General features: G+C 43.4%; 1 protein-coding gene across 1 annotated transcript; it reads right to left on the bottom strand.

Annotated features, from left to right (window-relative positions):
• Nucleotides 1-2,329: 2,329 nt before the first annotated feature.
• On the bottom strand, nucleotides 2,330-23,145 carry LOC311236490 (tyrosine-protein phosphatase non-receptor type 11-like; the record flags this gene model as incomplete). The annotated part of the gene is made up of 6 exons (XM_084324168.1): nucleotides 22,989-23,145; nucleotides 18,442-18,564; nucleotides 17,702-17,896; nucleotides 12,847-12,959; nucleotides 2,439-2,570; nucleotides 2,330-2,352 (listed from the first exon to the last, which is right to left on the bottom strand). The coding sequence occupies exons 1-6, from the start codon at nucleotides 23,003-23,005 to the stop codon at nucleotides 2,330-2,332; spliced, it is 603 nt and encodes a 200-aa protein (XP_084180294.1). The 5' UTR covers nucleotides 23,006-23,145.
• Nucleotides 23,146-23,473: the final 328 nt, after the last annotated feature.

The raw sequence follows: 23,473 nt of genomic DNA, 5'->3' as shown, positions 1-23,473 counted from the left end.
TGCTAGCGTTTTAGCATGGCTATCGTACATAGCGTGATCAATATAACTCGCTATTGATTGTTTGTATGAGTAACGTTAATGCTAGTAGAATAGACACAACGTGAGGTAATCACCATCCATTTTAAACCGGTTATTACCTAATGCTAACGTTAGCAAATAGACGCGACTGGTAACGTTACAGCTAACGTTAACGCTTGTAGAATAGACACAATGAGAGGTAACGTTAGCGTTAGCAGAATAGACACAACGAGGGTCTCGTTAATGTTGTTATTGATTGATTGATTGAAAACTGTGTTTACTCTGTTTGTATGAGTAACGTTAATGCTAGTAGAATAGAAAGCCAGCGGCCCGCCTCCCAACACGGACAGTGACTGACAAGGGGCACTGGGTCCGCCTCATTAAAACAAACGCGCAAATAGCAATTAATCGCGCCCGTCAAAATCATTGCATTCATTTTAATTATCGCGGCAATTAATCGATTTATTGCTTATCGCGGCAGGCCTAGTCCTAACAGACCTTGACTACGCGGACGACATCAGCCTGCTCTCTGAGCACGTGGAGCAGCACAGGAACTCCTGTGCAGAGTGGAGACGGAGTGCGCCAAGGTTGGCCTTAGGCTAAATGCCAAGAAAACCGAGGTCATAATGTATAACATCCTCCCGGATCATCCACCTCTAAGGACAACAGGAGGCTCTGCTCTAAAGGAAGTCGGTGATTTCAAATACCTGGGCTCGTGGGTAAACTCGTCCGAGCAAGACCTTAAAGTGAGGAAGGCGCTTGCGTGGAGGGCTCTGAACGGCATGACCAGTGTGTGGAAATCCAACCTCCCCCGTCAAATCAAGCTCAACTTCTTTCATGCAACAGTTGAGTCTGTCCTTTTGTATGGCAGTGAATGCTGGACCTTGAAGCCCACCCTGCAGAAGTCCTTGGATGGGTGCTACACCAGAATGATGCGTGTGGTGCTCAACATCAACAGGGATGAGCATGTCACTAATGCAAACTTGTATGGGGGGGTGCCAAGGGTGAGCGAGAAAGTGGCAGTCAGGAGAATGAGGCTGGCAGGTCACTGCCAGAGACATCATGAGATGCCAACCAGCAAACTTGTGCCGTGGGAACCAACACACGGGCATCGATCACGAGGACGTCCCACATTAACCTACGTGGACGTACTCAGGAGAGATGCGGGAACAGAATGTACCGGGGAGCTAGCCAGATGCATGGAGGATCGGGATGACTGGAAGCACCGATGGAGGGCCCGTCCGAGGACGACCTAGATAGACAAGGTCCAATATGATGTGTCCGTCTTTCAACATTGAACACCGAAGTCTTCCTAGGTATCAGCCACAGCCATTGTCTGCCCTTGGGGGGAAGGACGACGGGATGGGAAAAGTGCAGAGACATTTCATTAGTCCATGTGTGTGTGAGTGTTCCTGTGTGTCGCCCATCTCGCATGCGTGTGTGTCCTTCTTCTAAAAAAGTACATGGGGTTTCTATTTAATATACTGCAAACTGTGATTGGGGACCTGTCTCTTTATCCTTTTCAAGTCTAGTCTCAGCTTAAACGGAACAACTAAATGGTTTCTTTCCTGTATGAGTTATAGTGTGTTTCTTCATATTTCCTTTATCATTGAACCCTTTCCCACAAACTGAACAGCTAAATGGTTTCTCTCCGGTGTGAGTTAGCATGTGTGTCTTCAGATGCGTTTGCCGATTGAACCCCTTCTCACAAACTGAACAACTAAATGCTTTCTCTCCAGTGTGAGTTCTCATGTGTGTCTTCAGACTTTCTTTATGCCTGAACCCTATACCACAAACTGAACAGCTAAATGGTTTCTCTCCAGTGTGAGTTCTCATGTGTGTCTTCAGATTTCCTTTATTATTGAACCCTTTCCCACAAACTGAACAACTAAATGGTTTCTCTCCAGTGTGAGTTCTCATGTGTGTCTTCAGACTTTCTTTATAGCTGTACCCTATCCCACAAACTGAACAAATAAATGGTTTCTCTCCGGTGTGAGTTAGCATGTGTGTCTTCAGATGTCCCTTCCTACCGAACCCTTTCCCACAAACTGAACAATTTAATGATTTCTCTCCAGTATGTGTTCTCATGTGTGTCTTCAGACGTGTTTGCTGCTTGAACCCTTTCCCACAAAATGAACAACTAAATTGTTTCTCTCCAGCATGTGTTCTCATGTGTGTCTTCAGACGTGTTTTCTGATTAAACCCTTTCCCACAAACTGAACAACTAAATGGGTTCTCTCCGGTGTGAGTTAGCATGCCTCCACCAGCACCAGCCTCCTCTAGATCTTGACACAGTTCCTCCTGAGCCTCTTCAATCTGGAGGGGCTCTGTGTCCTGGGTTTGGCTGAGCTGTGAGGACTGAGGTTTCTCTTCATCATGTTCACTCTGCACAGAGACAGGAAGCTGCTCTCCCTCCTGACTGGTCCAGAGTTCCTCCTGTTCCTCTTTCATCTGTAGGGGCTCTGGCTCCTCCTGGTCCAGACTGGGGCTCCTCTCCTGCTGCTCAGGGGGAACCTCCTCTTCACAGATAAACAGCTCTATGGCCATGGAGTCTAGAAAGAAGGGCATACAAACATTTAAATGTAATTTGTTGTAACCATTGCTTTTTAAAGTAACAATGGGGCAGGCCACTATTTCACACTACTCTCTTAACACTTTCAATGCCAACGACGAGATATCTCGTTTGTTCATGCCGACCGTTCATTGCCAACAACGAGAGATCTCTTTTTTATTATTAGCGATTTGAATTCATATTTCATCAATCTAGTCTCACGTTAGTGCTGCAAACTCTCTCTGAGCTCCATTGGGAAAATACCGCCTCCTATCGTCTCTCCCTGTGGTACTGCACCCCTTTGGAATGGATTGAATGAAACACATGGGGGGGGGGGATCCAGCTTCCTCATTTTACTTCTCAGGCAAGTCACCCAAGAGGATCGGATTCATTGCAGAGCCCCAAAACAGCGTGGAATACATATTTCCAGTACCCAGCGTTGGATCAATAAACGCGATCGATATTTGGAATAGCGATCAGGAATTGGAATAATCTTTTTGGAGAACTTCTGATCTGAGGTAAGGAATCTATTTTACCAGTCTTAGGATAATCAGATCTTTTTTCACAGAGATATCAACGTGTGCCCTATGTGTGTGTGCGTGTGTGTGCTGATCAGGAAATGAGAGAACCGATTTTTCAGCACGCTTCTATAGCGTGCACAAGTACACATATACTATCGATAATAGGGCTGCAACGATTAGTCGACATAATCGACGACGTCGATTATAAAAAATCGTCGACGAGAAATTGTTGCGTCGATTAGTCATTAAAAAAAAATAAAAAAAAAATTTACTTTTTTTTTTTTTTTGTGCACTACCTATCTTTGTGAGAGTGGCTTCTCAGGGTTCCAGACAACATCTAAACATGATGATCCCATAGCAAATTTTGGACATTGAAAACATTGTTCCCCTGCAGGAGATGATGATCAGACTAGACACACAATACATTAGGCCTAACAAAAATAATAGTTGGTTTCAGGTTGGTTGTCAGTTTGGCCATGGGTAGGTAGGGAATTTATTTTATTTTATTTTTTTATTTTATTCTTTCCCACGGCGACTATGGATAGGGAATTTCTTTATTTAATTAAAATGTTCACAACAACATGGATGCATGTACTCTGCCAGCATGTTTAATATCCATAATACTAAATGTTTGACTAAGATTTCTATGAAACTTTATTCTAAAAAAAAAAAAAAAAAAAAAAAAAAAAAAATGTTTTTTTTTTTTTTTTTTTTTAATATATAATTTTTTTTAAAAACTCATAAAATATATTGGGTCGCACCTAAATCGGCAGGGTCGGTCGGCAACCTGAAACCAACCATTATTTTTGTTAGGCCTTACACATGCACTCCTCTCACTCACACACAGCGATCAGAGTAAGACACACACATACACACTCCTCTCACTCACACACAGCGATCAGAGTAAGACACACACACATACACTCCTCTCACTCACACACAGCGATCAGAGTAAGACACACACATTCACACTCCTCTCTCTCACACACAGCGATCAGAGTAAGACACACACATTCACACTCCTCTCACTCACACACAGCGATCAGAGTAAGACACACACACATACACAAATTACACAGTACACACCTCTCACTCACACAGCGATCAGAGTAAGACACACACAAATTACACACACTCCTCTCACTCACAGCGATCAGAGTAAGACACACACACATACACACACACACGGACTCCTCTCACACACAGCAAACAAAAGTTATTTAAAGTACACTTCCACTTTAATTTGTATTATTTAATTTATTTATCTTGTTATGAGTGATTGCTGTATTGTTCTTCAAATACATTTTCATTTAAAGTGGCTTAAAGATCCAAATTCAAATGTTTCATGAGTCATTATTTTAATTTGCTATGGGATCATCATGTTATGATGTTGTTGTTTGGTCCTGACAAGAGTCTCAACGTCTGGGGTGACAAGCAACTCTGAGGTCATGCTCAATGTCCAATCTGTTCCTCTGCTCTGTCTTCAGCTGGACCAGAGCTGAGAAGCCACTTTCACAAAGATAGGTAATTAAAAAAAATAAAAATAAAAAAAATATCATTTTTTTTTCTTTGTTGTTGTTTACATTGGTTTTCGATTAGTCGACTAATCGAAAAAATAATCGGCAGATTAGTCGACTACCAAATTAGTCATTAGTTGCAGCCCTAATCGATAATCTAGCGTTTATTTGAAAACTATTCATAAATAGGCAGAAAAATGACAGTTTTTTGTGTATTCCAGAATATTCCAGAAAAGGGCGATTATCACAGAATCTTTAGTTTCCTGAAACTTAAAAAAAAAACAAGCGTTTTTCAAAATGGTATAAAACGGAAATTAACCAATTAAAAAACAATCCGTTTCAACAATGTTGACTGCAAACAAGTCATTGATAAGCGACGGCCAGAATAGACACATAATTTAAGACATAAGCCATAATTTAAGACATAGTTTATGCGTTTGCAAATATGAGAGCTCTATCATTGAAGTAGGTGGTGGCACGGAAGCACTACACTGTACATTGGAATACTGACAAAGCCATACTTGGTCATTTACTGTACAACTGGGTTAGGACATTTGTGGGGGCCAGTTTCGAATTGCAGTCACCCGTAGGTGTTCTTTGAGAGTGTTTTTGAAAGTGGGTAGTGATTCACATTCCTTTACAGCTTTGGGTAGGGCGTTCCACATTGATGTGGCATAATTGGAAACGTGTTTAGTCCCTTGTTTGAGCCGAATCTGGGTTTAACATGATTTGTGGAGCTCCCTCTGGTGTTGTGATCGTGGTATTCACTGACCTTTGGGAAGTATTTTGACATGTACATGGGTACCTTGGTCGTGTAGTGTATCTTGTAGACCAGGCCCATTGCAAGTTGCTGTACTATGTCGTCTACTCTAAGCCATCCTAGGTTGTCAAAGTGGGCAGGGGTGAGGTGGGTTCTAGGAGTCAGGTCAAGCAGTAGTCTGACCAGTTTGTTTTGAGATGTTTGTAATTTTGTTTTTAGTGCCTTTGAGGTGCTTTGGTACCATGAGGTGCAAGCATAGTTGTAGTACCCTTGAATGAGTGCTCCTGCCAGAGTCTTCAGGGTATTCTTGTTTACCACTAAAAAAGTGAATATCAGGAAGGCAGCAGGTCCGGACGGCATCCCCGGCCGCGTCCTAAAAGTCTGTGCCGACCAACTAGCCCCGGTATTCACTGACATATTTAACCTGTCCTTAGAACAGGCTGTCATCCCCACCTGCCTGAAGAAGTCCACTATTATCCCTGTACCCAAAAAATCCAAGCCTGCTTGCCTCAACGACTACCGCCCTGTAGCTCTCACCTCCATAGCCATGAAGTGCTTTGAGAAGCTAGTAAAGGGCTACATCTGCTCCTCCCTCCCCATCAACATGGACCCCCTGCAATTTGCATACCGCCCCAACAGGTCCACGGAGGACGCCATAGCCCATGTGCTGCACACAGCAGCATCACACCTGGACAAGAGGCAGGGGAACTATGTGAGAATGCTATTCATCGACTACAGCTCGGCATTCAATACCATAGTCCCCTCCATACTCATAGCCAAGCTCAGGGACCTGGTCTTGAACTATGACCTCTGCCAGTGGGTCCTGGACTTCCTGACGGGCAGACCCCAGGTGGTGAGAGCAGGCAACTGCACCTCCTCATCCATCACCCTCAACATAGGGGCCCCCCAGGGCTGTGTTCTGAGTCCCCTCCTCTACTCCCTGTACACACACGACTGTGTGGCTCAGCGGAGTAGCAATACAATCATCAAATTTGCTGACGACACAGTGGTGGTGGGCCTGATCTCTGCCAACGACGAGAGGGCCTACCTGGAAGAGGTCAAGGTCCTGGCGGGATGGTGCCAGGAAAACAGCCTCTCCCTGAACGTCAGCAAAACAAAGGAGATGATTGTGGACTTCAGGAGGTCGGGGGTCAAGGACTACAGCCCCCTCAGCATCGACGGGGCACCGGTTGAGAGAGTCAACAGCTTTAAGTACCTCGGAGCCTACATATCCGAGGACTTGACATGGACCACACACATTGACAGTGTTGTGAAGAAGGCACGACAACGCCTCTACTTCCTCAGGCGCCTAAGGAAGTTCCAAGTCAGTCAGAAGATCCTTAAGAACTTCTACTCATGTACAATAGAGAGCATCCTGACTGGCAACATCACCTCCTGGTTTGGGAATAGCACTGCACAAGACCGAAGCAGACTACAAAGAGTGACACGTTCAGCCGAACGCACAATTGGAGGGGGGCTCCCCACCCTCCAGAACATTTACAACAAGCGTTGCAGGGGCAAGGCTAAGAGAATCATTAAAGACTCCAGTCACCCGAACAACTGCCTCTTTGAACTGCTGCGGTCAGGCAAGCGATACCGGAGGCTCAAGGCGAGCACAGAAAGACTCAGAAGAAGCTTCTATCCCCAGGCCATCAGGCTGCTAAACGAACAATGAACACTACACAACAACAACCATCAAACGCACATAGCACACACATCCACACGCACACACTCACTTTAAACAAACACACTGTAGCACCCACCCCACACACTTTATAGCACACACTCACTTTAAACAAACACACTGTAGCACCCACTCCCCACACTTTATATTTATTGATGAAGGATTGCACTACAACTCGTACACCTTACTGTAAATTGTACCTAAATTGTACCTCATCCCATTTCTGCTTTGCACTATATAGTACTGTACATTAGTACACTGCATAGTATTGTATATTATATGGTAACTCAGTTACGTCTATCCTGCATCGAACATTGTACATATGTCCATACTGAACACTGTGACCTCTTTTTCTACTTTTCTACTTCTAAATTACATGCTATACTATGTTATTTGATACTATCTTGTCTAGCACAGTCTCTGGAGCGTAACAGTAAGAAGCATTTTGTATGAAAGTATTCTGTACTTCTGTATGACAACTATTAAAGAAACTTGAAAACTTGAAACTTGAAACTTAAACTACCAGAGAGGAGATCCGGTACAAGAATAGAGTTCGTTGGTTGACTTTTTTTTATTACATTGGATGCCATTTTGTCACAGGAATGATTAGCCTCTAGGATGGAACCCAGGTAGGTAATTTCATCTTTCATTGTGACAATATTGTCACCCACTGTAACTGAGAAGCCGTCGGTCTTGCTGAGTTTGTTATTTGAACCGAAGAGAATGGACTCTGTTTTGCCCATGTGTAATGATAGTTTGTTGTCGGCGAGCCATATGCAGATTTTGCCTAGTTCCGAGCTGAGGTTTTTTTCAACCTGTAACTTGTTCTTGTCAGAGACCAGCAGGGCTGAGTCGTCCGCAAACAGGAACAAGTTGCAGTCACAAGCTGACGACATGTAATTTGCATAAATTAGGAACAGTAGTGGTCCTAGTATGCTTCCTTGTGGAACACCACAGCTCACTGGGAGGGGGAGAATAGGGTACAGTTTACCTCCACCATCTGTTCTCTCCCCTCCAGGTAGGATTGTATCCAGCTCACTGATAGACTATCAAAACCAATTGCTTTTAGCTGTCAATCAGAATGGTGTGATTGACAGTGTTGAAGGCCTTTTGTAGGTCCAGCATGACCATGCCGCAGTATTTGCCCTCGTCCACCTCTTGTTTGATGTGGTCATTCAAATAGAGAAGGCATGCGTCAGTGGAGTGGGATGTTCTGAAGCCAGATTGGAATTCGTAGATTAGATTTTTTTCCGCAAGGTACTTTTCAACCTGTTCATATACAATTTTTTCCATGACTTTCGAGATGGATGTAAGGATAGAAACAGGGCGGTAGTTGCCTGGGTCTAATTTGCTGCCCTTTTTGTGCAGGGGTGTTACTCTCGAAATTTTGAAGTCCTTGGGGACGTGTCCCTGTTTTATGGAGAGGTTTATTATGTGTGTGATGACTGGGGTGATGGCAGCTGCTGAGTCTCTGAGGAATTTGGAGGGGATGTTGTCATGGCCAGTGGCCTTGTTGGGTTGGAGGGCGCTCAGTTTTTTGAGTACCTCATCTGTAGTTACCATTTCCAGTTTGAAGTCGTCTTTGTGGACCCCTAGGTTCTTGTAGTATGCTACTACGTGTTCTACCCCATACTGCCCTGAGTGGGAGGGTAGTTTGTTTACCAGTGTTGTGGCTATGTTTGTGAAGAAAGTGTTTAAGTAATTGGCTACATCCAGCTTTTCTGTGATGAGCGTGTTGTCCGTCTTTATGTTTATGTTTGAGAACCTGGTTTTAAGTTTTTTACTGCAGCCTAGTTGATTATTGAGTAATTTCCAAAGTTCACGTGGTTTATTTTTGTTTTCCTCAGTTTTGTCATTGATGCATTTTCTTAGCAGTTTTGATCATGGAGTTTACGTCATTTCTTAGTCTGTTTCTTTCTAGTTTGAGTTCAGTCACGTGGGCTTGGAGTTCACTGCTCGTGCTTTTGGTAAGCTTTGACCGACTTTTACGAAACTCAGAGCATTTTTTGTCTCTGGCTTTCATAGCGGTCAGTATTTCAGTGTGCATCCATGGCTCAGCGCAATTTTTTACCCTGGTGGTTCTTAGGGGGCCATGTTGTTTAGTATTGTTGAAAATTTGGTTTTGAAGCCAAGCCAGGTTTCTTAAACCAGTGTACCATTGAGCTCATCTGACCAGACAGTAGCTCTCAGAGCCACGCTCAGCCTTCAGAGCCAGGCCCCACAGTACCTCTCAGAGCCACGCTCAGCCTTCAGAGCCAGGCCCCACAGTACCTCTCAGAGCCACGCTCAGCCTTCAGAGCCAGGCGCCACAGTACCTCTCAGAGCCAGGCTCAGCCTTCAGAGCCAGGCCCCACAGTACCTCTCAGAGCCACGCTCAGCCTTCAGAGCCAGGCCCCACAGTACCTCTCAGAGCCACGCTCAGCCTTCAGAGCCAGGCCCCACAGTACCTCTCAGAGCCACGCTCAGCCTTCAGAGCCAGGCCCCACAGTACCTCTTAGAGCCACGCTCAGCCTTCAGAGCCAGGCCCCACAGTACCTCTCAGAGCCACGCTCAGCCTTCAGAGCCAGGCCCCACAGTACCTCTCAGAGCCACGCTCAGCCTTCAGAGCCAGGCGCCACAGTACCTCTCAGAGCCACGCTCAGCCTTCAGAGCCAGGCCCCACAGTACCTCTCAGAGCCACGCTCAGCCTTCAGAGCCAGGCCCCACAGTACCTCTCAGAGCCACGCTCAGCCTTCAGAGCCAGGCCCCACAGTACCTCTAGTTGGTGATTGCTTCTTCAAGTCGATTCTACAGACGGACTGTTTCTATCATCGGAATTAAATAATTACAATGATAATAAATACGACAATTACGTTTTGCATTTATAGTCATGACTCAATGAGCAAGCTGAGCATTACCGCTCTATGTACAGTACTTCACTAAGCCGTCTGGCTCACAGTTAACCGACTAGAATAGATTAACGAATTCCATATAAATCTATAGTTCATTAACGATGCAGCAGTGATACTGTATCCTGCACACACACACACTGCTGAATAATTGCTTTGCCTCAATATATACTGTATATATAATTCTGTTTTGCCTCAATATACAGTATATATTGATGCAAAACAGAATTATTCAGCAGTAGGGATGGGTACCGAATTCGGTACTTTTGAGGTACCGAACCGAAACACGTCGGTACTACCGAGTATCGAATCAAGTGAGAAACCAAAAAAAAAAAAAAAAAAATTTTTTTTTTTTTTTTTTCATGTCAACGTTCACACGCACAATATATGCTTACCTAGGATTTGACTTGATTCAACAACAAAGCAGTCGGAGCAATGACAAGCCGAAAACTGTCGAAATTGTAGTTATTTGAAGTTTGGATTTTTTTTTACGACTGAGGTAGGTAAATTAAATTTCTTGAGACTAAAGTACCGAAAAAAGGTACCGTTGGGTACCGGTATCGGTTCAAATGTGAAAGGTACCCATCCCTATTCAGCAGTGTGTGTGTTGTGTGTGCGTTGTGTGTGCGTAGACCTATTATTTTACATTTCAAACGAAGCACAAAAACATAATTCAGAATGGCATAATGGGATCTAGACTGTGAGAATCATTTCAGGAAGCGAGCTGGCATTTCTTTGCGGGGGCGTGGCCATGGTTCATCCAGCTAACTGAACTTAACCCTGCCCTCGACCAGGTTCAAACTTTCTGATCTGTTACCATGGCGATTTAGAAAATCCGACTTCGGGGAATGGAAATGTCCGGCTTAAGTCAAGCTATGCTGAAAATTATCCGGCTAACTCAGTTAGCCAGGTACGGGGAACGGGGCCCAGGGCTACTTTGCATATCAATAGCGCCGGTCGTCAGGTGTGTTAAATACGTTCTCAGATACATTCACACCTAACTTGTGAATGAAATGTGTTACATTCCATTCGTGGAGGCAATTAGGCACAGTCTTTAGTCTGTGCTTAAGCGAGGGAACATTTGTGCGCATGCGCGGGAGCACACGCACACGCGTGCACGTGGCGTCATTAGCGTGCAGTTGATATGAGGAACGCACCTCTGCTTAGTAGTTACCTCTGTGCACATACATGTGAAATAAGGTGTTAACTAACTAAGTTATTTAGATATATTATGCTTATGTTGATCTGAAAAACACATTACAAACTAATGATCAACAAGAAAACACTTGTACTACGTCTGCAGCTCTTTTCTCCTTTATGACGCGTGATTTTTCTTCGTATCCGCAGTTTGCGGAGACGCTCTCTGATTGGCCACTGACGTTTCTGGTCATGTGACATGTGCGCCCAATCGCGTGACGCCTGTGTCTTTGCCCATTTCCGCCTCGACCAGCAGCAAACTACCTAACGCCTAGTTTATCACTGGTTAAGCTTAGGCGACTCTTTCGAAGTTGGTTAACCCATTCTCTGCCATGACTTTGATCATCCTAAACCATCCTCTGCCAGCGCTATTTGTCTATGGAGATGTTCACCTTCTTTGCAGGGATATAACTTTTTAAATTGTATTGCTAAATTGACATTACTATGGCCCATTCAACATCAATGATCTATCGTTCAGGATGTAGGAACGTTTTACTTTTTCATTCACACATTCATACTAAAATACCGTCTAGAGTATAAATATGTTTTTATCGTTTTCTGCAGTATTTCATAGAATGTGAGATATAGGCATAAATGCATATATTAGATTATCAAATGCAGTTTGATACCGATCAACGTTATATTAAAAATGTCAACTGTACATGGTCCTAAACGTCATGACTGATCATCTGCGGGTGAACGGAGGGGGGGGGGGGGGGGTCGTTTATAATTCAATGACCGACGTTAAATGATTTATGTAGTATGGGTGATATATTGATCAGAGCCGTTTGTATAGAAAATGATAAAGAAAAACGCTGAAACTCACCCCAGTCTCATAGCGTTGGGCGATGAGAGTGGAGAAAACAGATCCCAATTATGGGATGTTGATCGATGCGATCCATTTCCGGTTTGTATATTACTAATACACGTCCAAATCATGTTGATTATTGAGTTATGGCAAAGATCCATATCGACGGTGTCTGTATTGAGCCCCGGGACTATAAGCGAGTGGCCGGACGAAAATAGGGGACGGACCGAGCTACAATGGGCACTTCCGGTTTGGCAACTCGCCGATCGGCCACCAGGTGGCGGTATTGAAGCGTTGCAGAGTTGTGATGGCTCAGACAGCATCAGCCAAGACTCCGTGGGTGAAATATGAATACCATGACGAAAATATGAAATATTGATCTCATTCACGGCAGACAACGCATGGCGGAGAAACCCGCCTTAACACGTGATTGGCGAAAAAAGGGTTAAAGTTATGGCCTTTATGACCCAATTCATTGAGGATGAATGTCAACAAGATGGCGCCGCGCTGTGCGCCTCGTTGAGCTCCGTCCAGATTGTGTTGATTTGGTTCATGTTTACTGTATGAAGCACAACCTCTGGAGGCTCATACAGAACCAAGCATTTCACTGTAATATGCTTGTACCGTATGTGATAATAAAAGTGGACTTGAAGCTACAGCTACGATCGAGCCAACAGCGGGAGCTCCCGGTATCGGGAGAAATGTAACATTTCATTGTGAACAGAATCACGTTGCTGCAGATGCTCGCAGTTAGTTGCCATGGAGACGGTAAAGTACAAACATGGAAAACATTTGGCATTTTCTACAATTCAACTGGGATTGTACAACTTCAAGGCTCCTTTCGAGCCGCTTCTGCAAGGAGGAGCAATAAGAGGAAACAATGTTTACATGTTTGTACTTACAGATGTTGTGGTCTCCAGTCTGCTGTCTGTTTCCACAAGAAGAAGGTTTTGATCCAGATGTTTTGAGTAGAAAGCCTTGGTCCAGTAGAGTTCCGTCACAGAGAGACTTTACACTAGAAACACACAAAGCGTGTGTCAGTCATTCAGGAAGATGTTGTGGAGCGGATCGAGGGCGCATTATTTCTAAACGTAGCCGCATTTCTGGCAGACGCTCTCTGATTGGCACTGACTGACGCTCTCCGATTGGCCACTGGCGCGTTTGCCCGATCGCGTGACGAGCTGTGTCTTTGCCCATTTCCACGTCAAACAGCCTGCAAACTACCTGGCGTTCTATTGCCATGCTCTAAGACAAACTCTAACCTTAACCAACTTCGAAAGAGTGCCTAAGCTTAACCGTCGAAAGAACTTGCCGTCACGCTCTAAGACAAACTCTAACCTTAACCAACTTCGAAAGAGTGCCTAAGCTTAACCAGTGTAGAAACAGGCGTCGGCCAATCAGAGAGCGTCTTGCCAGAAATGCGGCTAGGTTTAGAAATAACGTGGGTGAGTGTTGTTGGACCGTGACGTCACCAAACATGCGACGGGATAAGTGGCGTGTGATTTAGAGAGTCTTTCCACTAGTGCCATTACCTCCACATCTCACTCCTCTGCTTTCCACTAGTGCTATTAGCTCCACATCTCACTCCTCTGCTTTCCACTAGTGCTATTAGCTCCACATCTCACTCCTCTGCTTTCCACTAGTGCTATTACCTCCACGTCTCACTCCTCTGCTTTCCATTAGTGCTATTAGCTCCACATCTCACTCCTCTGCTTTCCACTAGTGCTATTACCTCCACATCTCACTCCTCTGCTTTCCACTAGTGCTATTACCTCCACATCTCACTCCTCTGCTTTCCACTAGTGCTATTACCTCCACATCTCACCCCTCTGCTTTCCACTAGTGCTATTACCTCCACATCTCACTCCTCTGCTTTCCACTAGTGCAATATTCACAAGTGCAATCATCTACCCACTACTGTCTGACACTGTGACTGTTGTATATTGTATTGTGACATTGTTTCTTTTTTATTACTAGTTTGTATAATTTCATATTGTATAGTATTGTGATATTATGTTTACCGTAATTCCTCTAATAGTAACCCCGGCTTGTATTTGTTTCAACTGTAGCGGGTACCAGGCTTTTATTAGGAGGAGGCATGTATAAGAGAGAGGCCTATATTTCTAATTTTCAAACAGATCATAATGAATAAATCAACATTTTGTGTCAGTTTGAACCCAGTAAAATGTACTGGGTTCATTTATTGAAACCAAGTACTGTATGAAAGAGTAAACAGTGCAATTACAGGTGGTCACTGGTCATTTCAACATTTTCAAAGTGAAATCAAGTTACTTTACCTTAGCAGCTCAGTGTGCAGCTCAGTATATTAGTAACCCGGCTTGTATTAGGAGGTCGGCTTATAATTGCTTAGCTCAAGAGCGCACCCGGCCATTAATAGAGACCCGGTTTGTAATTGAATACCGGTCACTATTAGAGGAATTACGGTATTTTGTATTACTTGTGTGTATATAGTATGGCTGTCCCCGACTAAGGATTTGGATCTAGTCGACTATGATTGGCCAACATTTGCCGTTAGTCTACTAGTAGTCGACTAAAAGAAAAAATAATAATAATATTATTATTATTATTTTTTTGTATCATTCCATTTGGGCTGTGGGGGTGCTTAATGTCTGAAGGAGTCGACTGAAGGCTTCTTGTCCTCTGCAAAAGCATGCAATTGGTCCACTGATGGATACATCTTGATATTTGTCTAGTCTAGTGTGTTCATTAGATTCTCGAAGTCAACTTCCTGTCTGTTGTTGCTAGGCAACTGCGGCATGGGGGAAACATGCACGCCGCGTACATTGTGTACGGTTCATTTAGTGCAGAAACGGATCGGAAAAGCGGCAAATTAAACACAATCAATGGTAATTTTCTTCAGTGCATCACAATGCCAAAGAGCTGCTGTGTTACGCTTTGTACTAGTAATAACATAATCAAAAATCCAAATAGAAAGTTTTATATAATACGAGTTGAGGCATCACGGATAGCTGGCGGCTATCAAGAGGGCACATGTAGACTCAGACGGGAGAGTCGATCAAAGCAGACCCTGGCCCCCCAAGTCAAATCATACGTATGTCTGCTCTACCCATTTCATAACAGGTGAGAATAAGGAACAAATATGTATATCGTAAATTAAGTTTTATTGGCTGTGAGGCTGTAAACAGCAGAGAAATGTTAGCTGCTAGCTACTTCACCATATAACGTTAGTCCATTCTCTTCAAGTAGCCTACATGCCTTTTTTTTCGCCTTAGAATCACCAGAAAGGCTTTCGAAATAGTGAAATGCCATGTTGGCCTCAATATTTTCAAAACAAATTATATGAAAAGGTTATGAAATGAACAAGAATGTGATAAAATATGTTATAAAAACAGAGCTCAACGCATACATTTGATCGTAGAAATACGTTTGTTTTCCACCATACCAAGATGGCGGCGGTCTCGTGACATCAGAGCGTCTTCGAGAATGTGTGAAATCCTCTTTCAGTGCCTCTGTGCCTGTTTTCTTAGGCAGTTAGCCTCTGGTATGCGTGCCATTAGCGTTAGCCACGCTTCTAGGCCTCTTTTATTTTGGAAAGAATTTTAATAAAACATTTTAAAATTAATTTAAATTTTTTTTGTATTCGACTAAGAGGTTGGCAGTCGACTACGGCTCCTTTCGACCGATTAGTCGACTAATCGACTAATAGGGGTCAGCCCTAGTATATAGTATCATATTGTATAGTATTGTGATATATTTATTTTGTATTACTTGTTGTGTGTATAGTATCATATTGTATAGTATTGTGATTTTATGCTTATTTTCTATTACCAGCACCTTAAGTTCGAGTCCCTGATCTCGTTGTACGCAAGTATAATGACAATAAAGTATATTCTATTCTAAATGGCACTGTAGAGTTTACCCATCTATCTACACACTATGCACATCCATATGTACAGTATGCATACTTGTATCTATTTATTCATTAACCTATTTATCAATTATTAGCTCATCTATTTACCATGTCTGTATACTTTGCTGCTATTCCACTCAAAACTCAACCTCAGATGAGGGCCGTGCTTTCGCAGTTACAGCCCCTAGACTATGGAATAGCCTTCCCTCTTCCCTCAAGACTCGCCCCATCCGTCCATTCTTTCAAGTCTCGATTTAAAGCATAGTTCTATTCACTAGCGTTTCATTCTTCTTAGTGGGTTTTGTGTTGCTTGTATACAGTGTATTATATCTCTTCTATGTACTGACCTTTGTATGCCTGCTTTACCGTATTTGAATGTTATTATTTATAAGGCCTTGTACAGCACTGGTCAACTCTGTTGTTTTTAAACCTGCTTTATAAATAAAGTTGACTTGACTACTTGTACTCTGGTTGGATGTCAACTGTATTTCGTTGTGCTTTGTTGTGGCAGTGACAATGAAGTGAATCCAAATCGATCAAGAATCTATCTTCCGAGATTAAAAATCGATTCACGAATTCCTAAAATCCACAATTTAAATCTTCAGTCTTGTGATAATAATAATATATTATGGCTTCACGCTTTGTAACACAGAGGGGTTCATGTCAAATCTAGAATCTCTAAATCCAACGAGATAATCATTGAGAATAGAGTTTACATCAAACCGTGACACCCAGCACACCAAGCCCCTCCCTCTCTTCTACATCCTCCACTGGCTTCGGGAGAGATGGTGACACGGTAGTAATGACAGAGCTGGTAAAAATACTAGCCTCCCGGAGCTGAACCTCCCAGAACTGAAACTCCCAGGGCTATACCTCCCTGACTTGTCGTCGTACAGTCGCTTTGGATAAAAGAGTCAGCTAAATGACTATGGTCGCTTTCACATATAGTTTTGGTGGACTCTGTGCGGTTCTGGTGGTGAAGTTGCAACATTGTTGCATTCTTCATTTGGTTCGCCTGCGTTCACATAGCAATTTGTCAAGCGCACCGAACTTTCTGAACAATGTCACGCGGTCGAAAAGGGCGCGCGTCTATTGGACACAATGGAGAGTGGAAATCCCTCCCTTTCAGGAAGTGAAATGCGCGTCAACACAAACTGCGTGAAGCGTGATAGTAGCAGAGACGTGGCATTGATCCATCGTTCGATTATAATTCCCATTACCGCCATCCTCTCGCTAAACAACTTGTACACCTCGTTGTTTTTGTGAGTGCCCACATTCCCCACAAGCAGCTGTTTTATTTGGTCTTCTGCCCCCCCAAGTCTGTCCATGAGACATGTTTACACAGTGTGCTTGTTTTGCAGTGAATGCCGCGCAGCGGTAATATTAATAATAATAACAGCCGTGTTTTTTTTCTTCCTTCTACCCCAAGATGCACAGTAGATAGATAGATAGATGCAGTGTGCTTGTTTTGCAGTGAATGCCGCGCCGCGGTAATATTAATAATAATAACAGCTGTGTTTTTTTTCTTCCTTCTACCCCAAGATGCACAGTAGATAGATAGATAGATGCAGTGTGCTTGTTTTGCAGTGAATGCCGCGCCGCGGTAATAATATACCCAAGATGGTTTATCAGGTGACTTCCTACGTTTGGTCCGCGTTTGGTCCGATGAAGCGAACCGAGACCTACGTTTTCAGGCGGACCAGAGTTTGCGCGTTTGGTCCGCGGATCGAGTTCGACGCGCATTCACACAAACCCGAAAAACCGGACTATCGAATTCTGGTCCGATAGTCCGGACCAAACAGCCCCTGTGTGAAAGCGACCTAAATGTAAATGTGAACCTCCCAGGGCTGAACCTCCCAGCTCACCTCTCGGAGGTGGGGTCTGCACAGTTGAGAGGATACTCGAGTTCGATGACATCTCCGTTCTTTTCTTTCAGCTGCCCGTGGTGCTCCATGTAATACTGCACCAGTTCGGCCAGCGTGGCGAACTTCTCTCCACCGTAGAGATCACAATAGTCCCCCATGTTCTGTATCTTAATGTGGGTAACCGCTCCATTTCGCCTGCAGAAAAAACACAACCCGTATGTAGAGAGGAGGAATATCGTCGGTTTTATTTAACCATTATATTTAACCAGGCAGGTCAATTAAGAACTTGTTCTAATTTACAATGACGGCCTGGCGAGAGGACAAAAGGACCTCTCGAAGGGAAACAGGGAAAGAGGAGGACAAAGAAATTAAATAGAACAGAGACAGAGGATACATACGTCACAGAGGTAAGGGAAATAATTAAAACACACACCAAACAAACAACCAAATAAATGACAAGGTATGTAAAACATGAAGCAGAACAGACAAATTAGTTAAAAGGCTGGGTGGCAGTTGCAGGTGTGTATAAACAACTCCGTGATAGAGACCTTAAAAGTAGTGAGGGGGGGATCAAAGTACTTTGCATCTCGTTCCAATCGCTGGGAGCAGCAAATCGGAAAGTGGATTGACGAGAGAGACTTGACGAGTCTGACTAGTAGGTAGCTTCTGTTCCTACATAAGATTTATGTGTCAAGGTGCCAAACAATCTCGAATAACGTCAGTGTGAAATCAATACTCACCTTACAGAGAGAGTGAAGTCTCCAGGGTTAATCTTGCTGGGTCGAGCCAAGAAGCTTCCATCGACCCCTCGGGTCAATAGTAGATTATCAGCCTCCACACCTGTGATGTTCGGGTGGAACCACCTGGCAGGGGGAACCGCAGGTTATTTTGGTGGCTTTTTTTTTCTTCTTTTTTTTTTTTTTTTTTTAAATCACACAGAATTTCAATCCAACATCCTTACAAAGTATCCATGCACGTTCACGTTGTGGTAAACAATAGTCCACAACAAGAAATTACACCGAAAGGGACATTTTACGATGACATTGGGACATTTGACTATGAATTACAAACATGGGGACCCTGATGTAAACAAGACGAAAGTCTTTCTCTGGTCTGCATCCCCTTAACAATTGTGTGTATTGAGCTGTACTGTATTGTACCCATTCTGCAATCTGTTAATAAAGTTTTCAATCAATCAATCAGGGGACGTCCACTCTGTAAGCTAGCTGCCCCATTAACACTTTAATCGCCGAAGACGCTGTTCAGCGTCTTTCCCCGCCATGCTTATTCTGCCGAAGACGCTGGACAGCGTCTTTGATATCAATATTTCAAAAATCCCCCGGAGACATATGTACTGGTGAGCCCCTCTCAATTCTCCAACGGTTCAAGAGCGCCATCTGGTGGCCGATCGGCCGCTCGCCCAAACAGGAAGTGATGCAGATGAAGTGGTGCTCACCCATATTTCGTCCGGGCACTCGCTATCAGGACTCCATCTTGACACAATGGATGTCGATCGGTTGCAAATAACTCGATAAACAACATGATTTGGACGTACATACTATTATACAACCTGGAAATGGATCGGGTATTTCTACATCCCATAATAGGAATATCTCTGCTCGCCCAACGCTATGAGGAAGCTACGGTAAGATTCAGCGTTTTTTTTTAACGTGTTCCATATAAACTGCTCTGATGATCATATCACCCACACTAGATGAATGATATAACGTTGCCCACGGAATTATAAACGACCCCCCGCCCATCCGGTCAACATCAGATCATACGTAGTAACTCCTAGAACCACGTCCAGTTGAAATGTTTTATCTCGCACAGATTCCTACCAAACTGTATTTGATCATCAATATAATGCATTTAGGGCTATAAATCAAGTTCTGGAGAAAGCTGCAGAAAACGATAAAAACATACTTATACTTTAGACGGTATTTTAGTATGAATATGTGAATGAAAAAGTATAACGTTGCTACACCCTGAACAATAGATATAGGACGTTGAATGGGCCATAGTAATGTCAATTTAGCAATACAATTTAAAAAGTTATAGCCCTGCAAAGAAGGGGAACTTCTCCATGTTAAATAGGGCTGGCGAGGGATGGTAAATTATGAATTTAACCCCGGCGATCAAAGTGTTAATAATAACATTAGTTGTCAGTTTTCTGAGCACCAAGTTAATGCAGGATAGACAACTTTAACACTTCACTTTACTACCAAACAGTCATGCCGACCGTGCACACACTAGGTAACATCATCTATTGATTGAACATTTTATTAACAGATTGCAGAATGGGTACAATACAGTACGGCTCAATACACACAATTGTTAAGGGGATGCAGACCAGAGAAAGACTTTCGTCTTGTTTACATCAGGGTCCCCCCATTTTCAATTCATAGTGACATTTATGACATACACAACATACATGACATTTATGGCATAGGGACATACATGACATACAGGTATTTAGTACTGTTACATTTGTGACATATACGATATGCAAATATGCAATACTGTTACCCATAGATCCTGACAGAGTATATACATATGATGGGGAGGAGACTGTACATTATGATCATAACATATATGACACACACGACATACAGATAGACAGTACTGCTACATCTATACATTTATGACATACCAGATCTACAAATATACAGTACTGGTTATGATACAAAAAGAGTCCAGAAAAGAGAGTATATAATATACATTTGACAAATAAACTAACAATACAATACAATAACTGTACACCTACAATACAATAACTGTACACTGTACATCTACTTACCGACACTACGTTTAAGTTATTAAAGTCAGTCAGACTCATTAAAACACAACATTAGCCTAATAGCTGTGTGTTAGTAGCTAACGCTAAGCTAATGCGCTCTGGGCTGTGAGCAGGCATGCGTTGTTCATGGCACGGGGTACCACTCAGTGGTACCTCACTGAGTATTAAAGATTTGAGCAGAAGCGCGTGCACGCACATGCACGCGCTCGCGAGAACGCGCTGCGCTCGGCTCGGATCGTTGTGTTTACCTGCGGCGCTACCTCGCATTATCATAACAATAGCCGCTATAGGCTGGTGTCTTCAACCAGTCTGGGACTCTTTGTTCAACCCCCCACCCACCACCACTCACCCCCGGACAACAACACACTCTGCAAATAGTGATGTGCCAAACGGATCATTTCAGTGAGTGAGCGATTCGATACACGCTCACGGCAATGAACCGACTCACTGAATCGACTCACGGCTCAGTGACACTTCCGGAGGAAGCTGCGTTAGCCAAACTATGAAGCGCGCGCGAGCGCAGCGCGAGCACAAAAAAAATGTGGCCGATGTTATACAATTACATACAATTATACATACAATTGTTAAGGGGATGGAGACCAGAGAAAGACTTTCGTCTTGTTTACATCAGGATCCCCCTGTTTACATCAGTAATCATCGGTAACATTTAGAATTGATTTCAAGGTCCTCCTCCTTATATACAAAGTATAAACATTGCGATCATCTACAATGTTAGATGAAAATCAGGGATGCAGCCTTTGCTAACTATGCACCAAAGTTATGGAACACACTACCTATGGACATTAGGGAAGCTAGATCTCTTAATATTTTCAGAAATAAGCTAAAAACGTACCTCTTCACCATAGCCTTTTAATACACCCCGCTGTTGATTGTACTGTAGCACTATTTTACTCTGGCCATTCTATTGCATAATTTTACTATCTATTCTACTATTCTATTATTGCACTGTATTATTGGTGTGCAAACCAGTCAACTTACAAAAAAGAGCCTGTTGGAGGATTTCAACAAGATAAATATAAATACCTTTATTATCCCGAGGGAAATTTGACACTGCAAATCGCTTAATAAACTTTTCAATCAATCAATCAATCAATCCAGAGTGTTATGCACCTATAAATAAAAGACCGCTTTAAAGCAGTTCTAGGACGAGGGTGATCAATTGCATATTTGCATCACGTTACGTTAGCATAGCCTATTCATAGGCTACTGTTGTTTAACAAAAGACACTCATTAGCGCCACTCGACTCCTATACAACCAAATAAGTATGCTATTCATTCAGTTGTCTGTGTCAATGTCTGTCAATAGGTATAGTACTACTATTCATTCAGTTTCTCATAGAAACGTGTCAGACTTTGAGCCCCCGATCGACGATATCCGTTGAGTTCAGGACTTCATTAAGCCATTTGATGGAGAAGCAAGGTGGAATGCTTGTATCAAGGTGATGCTCCCAGTTAGCATGCCAAGTGATCAATTGCATATTTGCATCACGTTACGTTAGCATAGCCTATTCATAGACTACTGTTGTTTGACAAAAGACACTCATTAGCGCCACTCGACTCCTATACAACCAAATAAGTATGCTATTCATTCAGTTGTCTGTGTCAATGTCTGTCTATTCATTCAGTTTATCATAGAAACGTGTCAGACTCTAGTTTGGATCATATGTTGGGGGGGTGCGTGAACCGACTCATTGCCAGACGTGAGCGATTCGACTCACGCTCACGGCAATGAATCGGCTCTTATGAACGAGTCGCTCATGACCGACCCATCACTATCTGCAAACAGCAGCAACCCGGGACATTCCATATCTACATCACAAACTTCGGGACTGAGTAGATAATTAATTCATCTTCTCTTTATTTTTATTATTTATATTAAAACTGAATCAAACCATAAACAAGGTTGCCTGTTGGGATGTTAGATCCTAATGTGAAAAACTGATTTTATATGTCTGCACTTTATGTGCTCATTTTATGCCTGTCTTAATTCTGTTGTGAAGCACTTTGAGCTGCAGTTTCTGTATGAAAGGCTATACAAACAAAGTGTATTATTGTGCGCGAGGGAACATATGCGCATGCGCGCGGGGCCGCATTATCCTGCGTGGCGGCTCAGCCCATAATAACAACGCAACGCTGGCTGTGAGTGAGTCTGCCGGTGTGTGTTTGTCGGCTCCACGGTGATGTTTACACCGTCGACATGTCGTCAACAGACACGGTGTTCGTTAGTTAGTTAGCAGCTGGAGACGTGATGAGTGTTAATGAGCTGGAAGGGAGTGATCAGGTCCTGGACTCAGACTCTGATGAATTGAAAATTGGGGGACCCTGATGTAAACAAGACGAAAGTCTTTCTCTGGTCTGCATCCCCTTAATTAACAATGGTGTGTATTGAGCCGTACTGTACTGTACCCATTCTGCAATCTGTTAATACACTTTTCAATCAATTCATTCAATCAATCAACTCTTTACCTGCTGCGAGACGTCATTCTTCTCCGCTCCTCGCCGCCGCGCTCGGAGTTCGCAATAGTTGCGGTTTAGTTCGCTGCTCAGCGTCTCTAACTGTGTTCTTCTGTCCGCTTCAGAGGCGCACAGTACTGTACTACAGTAACCACACTACTACTGTACTGCTACACCCCACAGACAGCTGGGCAGCGGGGGTCAATATACTGTAATATTTAATAACAGCGACAACAACAAGTCCCTGAGTTAGAGAGGCCTTCAGGACTCTTCTTCTTCAGAGTGTCGGGCCGTGACGTCACCAAACATGCGACACGGGATATAACGCGGGAGGGGCGTCTATACTTTCCGTAGCCGCATTTCTGGCAAGACGCTCTCTGATTGGCCGACGCCGAAACGTTCTACACTGGTTAAGCTTAGGCACTCTTTCGAAGTTGGTTAAGGTTAGAGTTTGTCTAATGCCCCTTTTCCACTGCATGGTACCTACTCGACTCTAA

Source organism: Notolepis coatsorum, assembly GCF_963971535.1.
Source record: "Notolepis coatsorum genome assembly, chromosome: 11".
NCBI lineage: Eukaryota > Metazoa > Chordata > Actinopteri > Aulopiformes > Paralepididae > Notolepis > Notolepis coatsorum.
The sequence above is the reverse complement of the archived record's forward strand: the minus strand, read 5'-3'. Positions and strand labels throughout refer to the sequence as shown.